The 12,607-nt window shown below is 31.7% G+C and overlaps 1 protein-coding gene across 1 annotated transcript in view; it reads right to left on the bottom strand.

Moving 5' to 3' along the window:
* Window positions 1-8,141, bottom strand: part of LOC114342836 (polycomb group protein Pc) — a 42,488-nt gene extending 34,347 nt beyond the window's left edge. The window contains exon 1 of the mRNA XM_050648901.1: window positions 7,721-8,141. Within this exon, the coding sequence (XP_050504858.1) occupies window positions 7,721-7,789 (69 nt within the window). The 5' untranslated portion in view covers window positions 7,790-8,141. The remainder of the gene's footprint in view (window positions 1-7,720) is intronic.
* Window positions 8,142-12,607: the final 4,466 nt, after the last annotated feature.

Here is a 12,607-nt window from a genome sequence, read left to right as displayed (position 1 = left end):
TAAAAAATCTTTGTAAATTTTGATATGAAAATGTAAAATGTTTGTGAAAAAATAAGTAAAATTGTAAAATTATCAATTTCAACTCTTGTATCAAGAACACGGTTAAAAATAAAAAAATATTGCTTGCATGTTTATATTCTGATTTGAATAGTCACTGAAGCTTTCACCTTCGATTTCGTTGAACCTTCATCGATTTTCATGAAAATTGGTGAGTAATTAGAAGATACCTCAAGGAATAAAGGTGACAGGATGCAAAATGGCGCTTTTATCCTAGGGGTGGACCCCTTCTCGGGGGTGAAAATTATTTTATTAAAAACAACACCATAAATCAGAGGGACAAATTCTAAGCCAAATTTGATATATAACGTTATTAAAATAAATTTGCTTTTTGAGTTATTAAATATCAAAGATTTTATTTTTTCATAAAAAAATGCTCATTTTAAAGTTATTTTTCATGTATAACTCAAAAACTATAAGCTTTTACAAAATAGTTATTATTGACGAAATTATCAATCGTTAGTATTGACGAAATCAAGATAATAAAAAAAAATACACCCCTTAAAGAACTAAACTAATGTTAATTCAAAGTGAGTGATGGGTAATTGAGTGTATATTATTTTCGACGAATACTCAAATCTAAGTATTCAAGCTTAAATAACGGGAAAACGATGCACTTTATCAAATATACCTGTTAAGCACTTGTCAAGGTACTTCAGAATATCTATCAAATGAGCTGGAGAAGAAGTTAATAGCTTCAAAATTAAGCAAGTTATGATGAAAATAAGAGAACTCTTTCGAATTTTTTAGGAAAAAGTGAAAAATAAAACATCCCATTTTCACAAAAATTAAAAATGTATAGTAATCCTTACAAGAATTTCTTTATATTAGTATAAGTAATTATTCCAACAAGTTTAACCGGTTTAGAATGCATATTTTTGAAAATAAAAAGTGTAATTTAAAAAAATCAGATTTTTAAAATAATCGTAAGTTTCATTTTCTTTTGATAATAACTCTAAAAATACTCAATATACGTAAACAAATTTTACGTAACTAAATTTTAGTTTTTTCCGTGTCAAATATTTTACCTTTTTTACTTAATTAATTGTTGTAACGTTATTTTGTGTTTCTTATAATAAACGATTGTTTGTAATTCTTTCCAAATTAGTTTGAGTGCTACAATTTCCCGCCAAAGTAACGTATGTGTGTGCTTACGTTACATTTTTTATCAAGACTCAAGGTTTTAGAACCCGTAAAATAACTTAAGTATCAATTAACCGCTAAAACTATACAAAAACTTTAAAAAATATTGTTCTTTATTAAACTGTAGACCTCAAAAAACACCCTGGTAAATTTTGTATAATTTAAATAAGCTTAACCAGGTTAAATTAAAAACATGGTTTTTCTACAAAAACGTTTTTGGTGACTTACGTTACTATGCCAAAAAGGTATCGATATGTCATTGGTGAATGTATTCTGCTTGTACCAGTAATTTCTGATGGCATTTCGGAGGATTTTTTGTTCATAGACTTAATGCGCGCATTAGGAATTCCTTCGATAGGTTTAGTTGGTCTGTTAGGACATGTAGGTGACCATGCTTGGTGGTCTTCGGCGTTGCATGACACTTTTCTGGAAGAGGAGAGGTGCACATTTGTGTTGAATGTTTTCCTTGGCATTTCCTACAGCTTATTGATGTGGCGCAGTTCTCTGTAGTGTGGGTATATAGTAAGCATTTGGAACATGGGATAGGAGAAGGTTCTGGTGGTTGACTGGGATAAACAGGATAGTGGTAGTTCTTAAAGAACACTCCCTCGCTTAATAGTTTTTGAAATGATGAGTAATCTCCCGTAATTATTCTAATCAGAGGTGTCAGTTTTCCGGTTATTCTTGATGTACCGTAATTTCGGGTGACTTTGACTCACTTTCGAAGTTTAAATGTAGATTTCAGTTTTTTGAATACATAAAAGTATGTTTCTTTATTTATGTGTATTTGAGTCTATAACTACTCTTTTGGAAAAATTACACGAAAACACAAAAAAGCGCTTCCTGTATTATAAAAAAAATAAAAATATGGTGTGCAAAGTCACCCGCTAGTGTCGGGTGACTTTGTCTCAAGCTACATTTTATATTTATTCTCTGTGATTATTATTGTTCGGGCTAAAGTGACCCTACCAGATGAATCAGAAACAAACATTTTGTTAGGTGAAAAAAATTTATTTAAATTTCAAACAAAGAAAAACTAAAACTAACATGAAACTTTACATAGGACCCTAGGTTAACAAAAAACATGATTTCTTAACAAAAAATGAACAATAAAACGATTTACAAGCTTTTTTTTAAATCTGGAAAGAAATATCGGTTATCTACAAGTTCCAATGGCTCAGTGAAATCAAGATTAGCCAAGTGGTAGGATTTTCTTACGGAGACTTCGGGCCATTGCCATAAACTTCTTTCACCCAGTACCATTACTTGCACCCAACCGTAACAGTTATTACTACCTCTTACAAATCCATCGAATTTTCCTGGAAAGCTGTCAAAGTAGTCGGATACAATTACGAAGTCTCCAACTCCAATGGAAAGCTTATGTAGATCTTCATTATCCCTATAGCTCTCACTAAATGAAGAATTAGACGAAGTATCTGCAAGTTAATAAACCCTGCAGTTGTTACAAGGCTAAAAGCAAATTTAAAATCAGCATTTACTTACTTTAATTTAATATAGAAGCAACCAATGACCAAAATCCAACAATCAACAAACTGGGACAAAGTCACCCGAAAACCGTTAAATTTTGTAGCACCTTGCAAAATAATATCCTACCGTCTTACTGTCTATGTTTAGACTGAAATAACGATGCACGGAGGTTAAGAATTCACAGATTTTCAATATGCCACTATGCAATTAATCTTACTCTTGGAAGTATTATTGGTTGCCAACCAATTTTTGCAGTCAAAAAATCTTATGTGGAATGACCAAATTTTAGAAATTCGTTTTTTTCGTAACATAACAAGTATTAGCATAATTTATTAAAATTTTCAAACAGTTCATATGGTACTGATGGTGCGGTATAATGAAATTTACTTGATAATTTATTGTACAATTGCCCTAGTTGCTAAAATATATTTTTCCCAAAATGAGCCAAAGTCACCCTGGCGGGCCAAAGTCACCCGAAATTACGGTAATTCTTTTGCAGTATCTGTGTGTCATTCCGATATTGGTAAGGTGGTCTTTTATATGTGTATCCTCAATATCCAATTCTACTGATGATATAACACAGACGAAAATTGTGTTTTGTGATTTATGTGGTGTTGATTGATTTTGGTTAGAATTTGTTTCTTTGTATTCTTTGACCATACTTGACTGGACTGATGATTTCAGCTTTGTTTTAATGTGTTTATTATCCTGATTACTTTTTAAAATAAAACCACTTCTAGTTTTTATTATAACATCAGAAGAGTTTGGATCTCCAACACTCCAATAATTAGCCAACTGTAACCTTGATAATTCTTGATGAGTTGTTAAAAAAAAATTTGTTTATAGTTTTTATTACTGATGGTTTTCATTTGAAGTGAATAGTTTTGTGTGTTGTTGTTAGTTACCTTTTTTTTGATGACTTGGAGTGCTGATATCTTTTTGTGAGTTTTGCTGAGTTTGTTTTTCAGAAGATGGTCCAATTATTATATCTTGCACTTGCTGTTGAGATAGTTGTGGTTGTGTGATTCTTTTTTTTTTGCTGGATTAGCCAAATGTTTTTTCTTTTTCCTTTTCACTTTTGTCCACTGTCCGGCATCGTCCATTTCCATTTCTTCCTCTTCTTCTGTTTTGCTGCTCTCGGAAGCCATGATTCTTAACTTTTTTTTTTGTATAAATCAACTAGTTAACAACCTGCTCACTAATTGCTTTGTAATGAATGAACTCGTCTTCAATGTGTGTTTACACTATGAAGGTTCCAAGCATACTGTGTTGAGCTATTATAAAGTTATTTTACTCAAAATGCAGCCAAGTTACAATTACCTATAGCAAATTCCTGACAATTCTGACGCTAAGACAATTTCAAAATTCGAATTCAGCAAGTCAAAATACATAATATGTTATAGTCAAAGCCCAAATTTCAAGCACTCCTAGGTTTGACTAGGCAATCCTCAGGTCTGACTGATGGTCTTAGTGAAAGCCTGAAATAAATTACAGTTTCGGCCTTTGACTAGTCAAACCTAGGAGAGACTAAGTCAGTCAGGCAAAGGTCGAAATTTAATTTTATGAAATCGGGGTTTGACTAGTCAAGCCCTGATCATCTATTAAAATGTCGTAATTTGTTAGATTAGGTTTAATAGAACGTCATTCTTTAATTGTAATGTGTATTACAGTAGAACACCGCAAATCCGAACTAATTGGGGGGACAGCCTGTTCGGATTCCGAAAAGTTTGGATTATCCAAAAGTAAGCCTAACTAATAATTCAAAGCTTTCGTTGTCCTTGATTTTGAGTCGCAAAACGTTCTAGCAAGAATGTGGACAATATTTTTGGACTTAAGTTGACTGCAAGAGAATTGAAGTAAGTATATATGTAACCTTTTATAAGCACTACATATAAAGTACGTATTCATTTTTAAGAAATTTTAAATGTCAAAGCCCTATTAATTATACATTGTTCAATTTCTCGTGTTACTCTCTATAATAAACATGTTTTTAAGTTTTTGTCGTGAATTTTTTAATTTTGTTCACTTTCTGTTGGTTCGGATTTGCCGAACGTTCGGATTAGCGGGGTTCTACTGTATTTTTATATTGTCGTAATTAAAATAAAAAAATTAGTGTTTGTCCTCGCCTGTTGAGGCATTATGGCATTTAGAGTTGCACAATACGTTAGACCTTTTACACTTGCATGGTTTTGAAAAGCACTTCTTATTGCAGTGGTATTTTATAAATCCGAAATTTAATTTTATGAAATTGGGCTTGGACTAGTCAAACCCTGATCAGCTATTAAAATGTCGTAATTTGTTAGATTAGGTTTAATAAAATGTCATTTTTTAATTTTAAGGTTTATTATTTTTATATTGTCGTAATTAGGTGTTTATTCTCACATGTTGAGGCATTACGGCATTTATGCCTGATTGTACCAACAGATTTTAAGCTTAAGATATGCCTTAAGCTTAACTTTCGAAACATATGCGTTGCACCATTGAGTTTTGGATCAATTTTCAGCTTGTCACAATGGATTGCCACGTGGAATGGATCGATAAGAATAAATAATTATGGTGCAACATAAGAGATACTTAAGTCAGCCCTACCTACAGGTTAAGTTGGATAGCTAAGCTGGAGCTTAAGATTTATTGGTGCAACTAGGCATTAGAGTTGCACAACACGTTAGACCTTTTACACTTGCGAAATTTGAAGGAGCATTTCTTATTGCAGTAGCATTTTATAAATTTTTGTCCTCCAAATTTAGAATCTTTTGTACTAATTTCTCTTAGATACAGAGACAGCTTAACGTCTGGAACATCTTCGAAATTAGGAAATTTCTCTTTGCATTCTCTTATTTGATTTCTTGAAAAAAGTCTGTTTATTGTTCCGTATTTCGTACCAACTCTATATAAACTGTCAATTGTTTTATCTTGTATGCTACTCAAAATTTCTCGAGCATCCTCTTTGGCTCTATCAAAGCTGGGGATAGGTATTGTTACAGTTTTTCTGATCGAAATTGGAGGACATTTTTTTTCACTTTATTGTTTCATAGCATTAGCCTGGGCATGAAGACCTTCAATCGCATTTCCTTTATTTATTTTAATCTTTTCTGTCTGTGCACAAGGCATGCTCGAACGCGTGCCAAGGAGATGCTTGAAATATTTTGGGTATCATACAAGATAAAACAATAACATAGAGTTGGTACGAAACACGAACAATAAACACACTTTTTTCAAGAAATAAAATAAGAGAATGCAAAGAGAATTTTCCTAATTTCGAAGATGATCCAGACATTAAGCTGTCTCTAAGAGAAATTAGTACAAAAGGTTCTAAATTTGGAGGACAAGGATTTATAAAATACCACTGCAATAAGGAGTGCTCTTCAAAACCATGTAAGTGTAAAAGGTCTAGCGTATTGTGCAACTCTAAATGCCATAATGCCTCAACAGGCGAGAATAAACACTAATTTTTTTATTTTAATTACGACAATATAAAAATAATAAACATTACAATTAAAGAATGACATTCTATTAAACCTAATCTAACAAATTACGACATTTTAATAGATGATCAGGGGGTTTGACTAGTCAAACCCTGATTTCATAAAATTAAATTTCGACCTTTGCTTGACCAACGTGGACTCTCCTGTCAGTCAGACCTGAGGATTGCCTAGTCAAACCTAAGAGTACCTGAAATTCGGGCTTTGACTATAACACATATAATATGCATACACTTGGAAACTCCGTTGACTGTGGTAGGCCACAAGACAGTCCTGGCCCCCTAGATTAAGGGCCGGTTGTTCGAACGCTAATCAAAAATGATCATTATCAAATATTTAATTACTGTCACCAACTGTCAATGTCAACTTTGTTTGGGTTGCTGAAAACATAATTATGGATTACAATTATGAAATTAGTTAATCAATTATGTTAATAATTGTTATGTTAATTGATTAACTAATCTCATAATTGTAATCAATTATGTTTTCAGCAACCCAATCAAAGTTGACATTGACAGTAATTAAATAGTTGATAGTGATCATTGTTGATTAGCGTTCGAACAACCAGCCCTCAGTTGTGTTAAAGACACTACTAGGATTGTCATTGATATCCAGATTAATTTACTCTGGTATTCATCCAAAACATTCATATAGTCTGTTCGCTAAACTCAGACGCAACTTTCTAGATATTTTAGTCGGTAATTTTGCCAATTTTAGCAAAATTGGCAAAAAATAATTTTTAAATAGTTAATAATCACTAAATATTTAGTAATTTTGCCAATTTTTGCAAAATTGGCAAAAAACAAGAAAATGATCGACTAAAATATCTAGCCAGTTGCGTCTGGGTTTAGCGAACCGACTATATAAACAAGCATTTTACTTTAGTTGTATTTCAACCTCTAATTGTTCTCTTTTGTGATAGTGTTCCACTTTTTATAGGACATTATGATGATTTCATATTTTCTAGCATTTTTAGCAGAAAAATAGCCAAGGTATACCACTCTATTTCACACAAAACCCACAAAACTGGAAACTATAGTAGTAGCATTCATCATTGAACAGATGAAAGTAAACTTCAACAAATTATTTATAACAAAGAAAAATGTCCAATTCCAAACAATTTTAACAATTATAAATGTTCCTTAATCATGTGCAATCCAGAAAACTATATCAGCTTTGATGTTTTAACTATATTTTCGTATTGTTACATTTTTTATGGATAAACTACTAAATTTTTGGGACAGTCAACTTTAAATACAACATAAAATATTAGGAAAACTTGTATTTATTTACATTCAACACAACAAACCACAAGTTCCACGAAATTCAACTAATTAGCAGCATTAATGAGGGTTTTTAATTTGATCAAAAACATTTAAAACCTAGTCAACATGTTAAATTAAATTTGATGGTGTTCTGACATTTTGACCATAAAATAAGGAATTCCCATTACTAATCCAGCCCTTTTATGTCCCACCCGCCAAATATGACAAGTTCCAAACATCACTTGATTATTTTATTGTTTACATCTCTCTACTATTCTTGTTTACCTTTCGAATCCTTTTCCTAGTAATTCTCTCAGCGGCATAAACACGATCATCACCCACCATGAGATTCATTGTTTTCAAATTTGTAGACCTCACTTTTGTCACTTTTTATTCACGTTATTAGGTTTTCTATTTCGTGAAACAACAGTTTTAGGAATATTATCGGCATATTCCTTAAAAAAGCATTAATTTTCATTGAATTTACGCGACAAAAATCACTTCCTGATGTCCATTTTCTACATGTTTTGTATAGTACAACAGGCTAGGGAATTTTGTGAATCTGGTTCTGGTTTTGTAGGTTGCATCACTGGAAATTGACAGTTGGTTGGAGGTGGAGGAACTTTTTAACGAATATAATTAACATTTTTTTATTTTCAAAATATGCAAATTAAAATCTAATTTTAGAAGTTGCTTTAATTATATATGCACGTTTAAGAAACAATCTTTCAATTGTGCATATATTATTATTTTTAAACTAAATAATTTCGATTTTTGCGTGAGTTTAATATCGTCATAGGGTGTCATACCACCGAACAACCCGAAGGTGCACTTCAATAAATTTCATTGTTTAGCTGTCAGACAGATTCTGTGACCTTGCGCCATTTTATCGGTCCAAGTGGTCAGATCCGGCTTTGCTTAAATAGATGTTGCAGCACCGGTGTTGATTTTTCAAATAAGTGTATCAAATAAAATTTACGGTGTTCGGTGGTCATACCTTTAGTTCAAAATATGCCATATTGTGTACCAAGGCTGGCTATTCAAATAAGAAATTATTAAACATTTTTTAAAGAAAATTAATAAGCAAGTGGGATATATTTCGAAAACAAAAAATTCGAGATGTAATTAGAGATGAGGGTTGTTATTTTTAGCACCAATATTTAAGACAGCCCCGGCAACATAAAGGGAAAAACTTTGGAATTTGGCCGGAGCGAATAAAGAAAAAACCTGTTTGTGTACATACAGTGATTAGCACACTAATAACCGGCAAAATAACGCAAAAAAAAATGATGCACTAATGTTTACAGAACTTTTTTATTTGGCTAGATAAATGGAAATCTTTTGGATATTACAATTGTTCTTCATCTGTTGATACCCATAATGTTTAATACAAAATCAATAATAATATTTACAAAATAAAACTCTTTAAAATAATAATTAGAGAGTTATCAAGTAACTCTATGAGAATACGGTAACGTTATAAATAACATGTAAAGTATACAGTAAAATAGCGTTACCGTATTCTCCTAGGGTTACTTGATAACTCTCTATTGTATGCTTCCCGCCTATTATATTGTTCGTCCGCTATAACTTTTCCCGTGCGTTACGAATCATTTTCAAACAAATTAAGTCAAAACCACGGTTCCTAGACATTACTACGGTTGCCCAGATCAACTAACCAATGAACATTAAGGGTGCGATTACGTCACGAGTGGACTGTCATTTGAATCGTAATCAGGGCTGCCGAGAGGGATGAGCGGGCCCCGGTAAAAAGTGAAGGGCGGGCCCCCGGTAAAAAGTGAAGAGCGACAAAAATTGTTTAATTTTTATAGAAATAAAATTATTAATAATAAATAATAAAAAAAATTCAAATATGTATAAATTTTATTAAATTTTGATTATACCTATGTATTTAAAATAGTGAAAATTATTTATAATACAGGTGATTGAAAACATAAGATGTAGATCTTTGAAACACACTCAGTGATCAAAAGATCCAAGGTTGATGGTTTAACGACCACTCGTACGAAATCAAATAGATGAAATAGAGAATGTGGAAAAATCCCCTTACGAACAATTCACACATCCACCATTTCGGGCTGGGAAAATTTTTTCGAATAGAATCAAAGATCCAAACACCAGTTCTTAGAAATGTGTTTCGCCCTCTTCAACCTCTCTGGGCTCATCAGTAAAGATGAGAGGTTGAATTTTTCTCAAAATTTTTCCCAGCCCGAAATGGTGTATGTGTGAATTGTTCGTAAGGGGATTTTTCCACATTCTCTATTTCATCTATTTGATTTCGTACGAGTGGTCGTTAAACCATTAACCTTGGATCTTTTGACCACTGAGTGTGTTTCAAAGATCTACATCTTATGTTTTTAAACATATATTTTACTTACTTTAAGTAATTAGGGAATTAAAACTTGAGACTGTCATTGTTGGATTTGCCGTAGATTTACGCTCCTTCTATGTCTAGGTCTCGAATGTTGTTTTTTGATTGGAATGTGTCTAAAGATATTCAACCTCTCATCTTTATTGATGAGCCCAGAGAGGTTGAAGAGGGCGAAACACATTTCTAAGAACTGGTGTTTGGATCTTTGATTCTATTCGAAAAATTTTTCCCAGCCCGAAATGGTAGATGTGTGAATTGTTCGTAAGGGGATTTTTCCACATTCTCTATTTCATCTATATAATATACAGGTGCTTTTCGAGTTTTCTGATTGGCAAAAATGTCTCTAAATTTTGGAAAAATCGCATGATTTTGCCAAATCACTCTCAATTCACAAAGTTGATAGGCAGCTAACCGATCCTGTTTCATCATTACGTCATAGTATTTTTTATGCGAAACAAAAAAGAAAACTAAAGGATCATTCTGCTTCTGCGACTGTCACCGGTAATGTGCAAAATATTCTTAAAGCAATAACGATTCAAATTTGAGATGTTTAATTTTAATAAGCAAATAGCAAATCTATTGGAGAAAGTTGAGATTCACCAATATTATCCTTGTATATTTCTCTCAAATGAAAAATTTCATCTATCAATTCTTCACTGATATCTTCTTTATAAAACTCGCGCAATACATCAATTTTTTTCTTAATATTGTCGTCATCTTCATCTCGGAGTATCCATAAAATGTTAAACAGTGAATGAATTTTATTTTCCGCATTAAATCTTCTACTTTACTTATTATATGACAATATTAAATATTTCCCAGCGAAATATTGCGTCGGGCTCAAAATTATTAGACGCATCACTACTAGGCCCAGGCAAATCATAAAAAAATCTCACATGTCTTTACGCCGTTTTTCTTTATTTGATTAAATTCTGGATTTATTCCATAATTGCTGGTAACTAATTTAGGTTCTTCAACATAGATTCTTCTGATTTTTTGTAAACCTTCTAGAATCCCTGATATATTTTTAATCTTCATATCCATACCATAGTTTTATCTGACTGCACTGTAGTATTTGACTCCTGTGATTTATGGCTCTTAAAATTTTAAACCAAATCGATTAAAGGTCATGATATTAAAAATAGCCGAGTATTAATTAAATCATGGGCATAAAGTGAAAAGCAAAAAAAAAACGGAAAAATTACGTCTTTGGTCTGGTCGACGTCGGGCCCCTTACATCGCCGGGCCCCGGTAAAATGTACCGGCTGTACCGCCCTCTCCTGGCGGCCCTGATCGTAATATGATTTTTTTCGAATCCTGAGAAAACTAATAAGTATTTTAGAAAAATTTAAACGCAGAATGAAAGATTACATTATTACCGAGGGAGGAAAGCCCCTTAGAATAAACAAGCAGTTTCTTTTGAATGAAATATTTGAAATTAAATATCACACTTCTCTTTTATTTTCAGCCCTGTAACTTATTAAAATAAACATTATAGAAGTTTTCAGGGACTTTCTGCTCTTGGTAATAATGTAGCCTTTCATTCTGAGTTTCAATTTTTCAAAAATATTTATTAGTTTTCTCAGGATTTGAAAAAAATTAATACAATTAAAACACATTGAGAATTTTGACGTGCGTCAAAATTTTGCATTTATTGCTCCTTCTTCTTAATCGATATTTTTATGTCTTTGATGTATGGAAAATAGTCAAGATAGTTAAAAAATAAAGATGTTTAGTGGATTATAATACCGAATTATGGAAAATTGTTGATATTTATCCATGAAATATTTACGGAAATCTAGGACTTCAATCTCCATTCTACACTGAAAATTTGTCGATGATTTTCCATTAATACTGGATTAACTATTGAATAGGTACATACTATCCTTGTCAGCTAGGATTGTCTGAATTAGAATTACTTGTATAATTTATTCTAAGAATTTAAATCTAATAAATTTGGCCACACTACAGCCGGTACTTGGCATTCGAAAATGTCATCAACATTATTATTATGTTAATACTTAATGAACTTCTAACGTTTTAACCTACCTTTATAAATATATATTCTTTTTTAAACTCCTACAATAGGTACGATCTACAACTTTTATAAATAATTCAAAATAAGTTTTTACGAGAAACAACACCAAAATTACAAATACAAAAATATAAAGTAAACTAGGAATACCGGGTTGTGAATTGGAAAACGGGCCATAGGAAACTCAATGTAAAATTCTAAACTGTTGAATTCCAGCTTCTCTAATTATTTTACATCAAAAGACATTAGAAACTATTTGTAGGGGATTGAAAACAAATGTTAAAATTGGTCTACGAATTAAACATATTACAAAATTTTGTAAAAATGTAATACATTTCAGTTTTTCAGCCCAAAATTAGGCCACACAGAGTGCAATAATCACATGCAAATGTCACAATGAAGATTACTTTCACATTTTTAACTGTCAATATTTTTATTTTATCATTTATTGTTTAAAAATAATACAATTGATAAGATACCCTAAGTTGCGGAGAAAGTATTAATAATAAAGATTTTTTATTCAGTCTGGTGTGAGCATTGTAAGTTAAATAGTAACGTGTGCCCTAACTTTTATACACATATACCCTGTGGCAAATGTATCATATTTTTCAAAATTTTGGAATGCATTTAAATCGTAGAACAATTTTAACTATTGATTTTAATACAGATTTTAATTCTCTACAAGTATTCTCTCAAAACTTTTGATGTAAAATAATTAGGGAAGCAGGAATTCAACAATTTAGAG

Source organism: Diabrotica virgifera, chromosome 4 (genome assembly GCF_917563875.1).
Source record: "Diabrotica virgifera virgifera chromosome 4, PGI_DIABVI_V3a".
In the NCBI taxonomy this organism is placed as follows: Eukaryota; Metazoa; Arthropoda; class Insecta; order Coleoptera; family Chrysomelidae; genus Diabrotica; species Diabrotica virgifera.
This window is presented reverse-complemented; position numbering and strand designations above follow the sequence as displayed.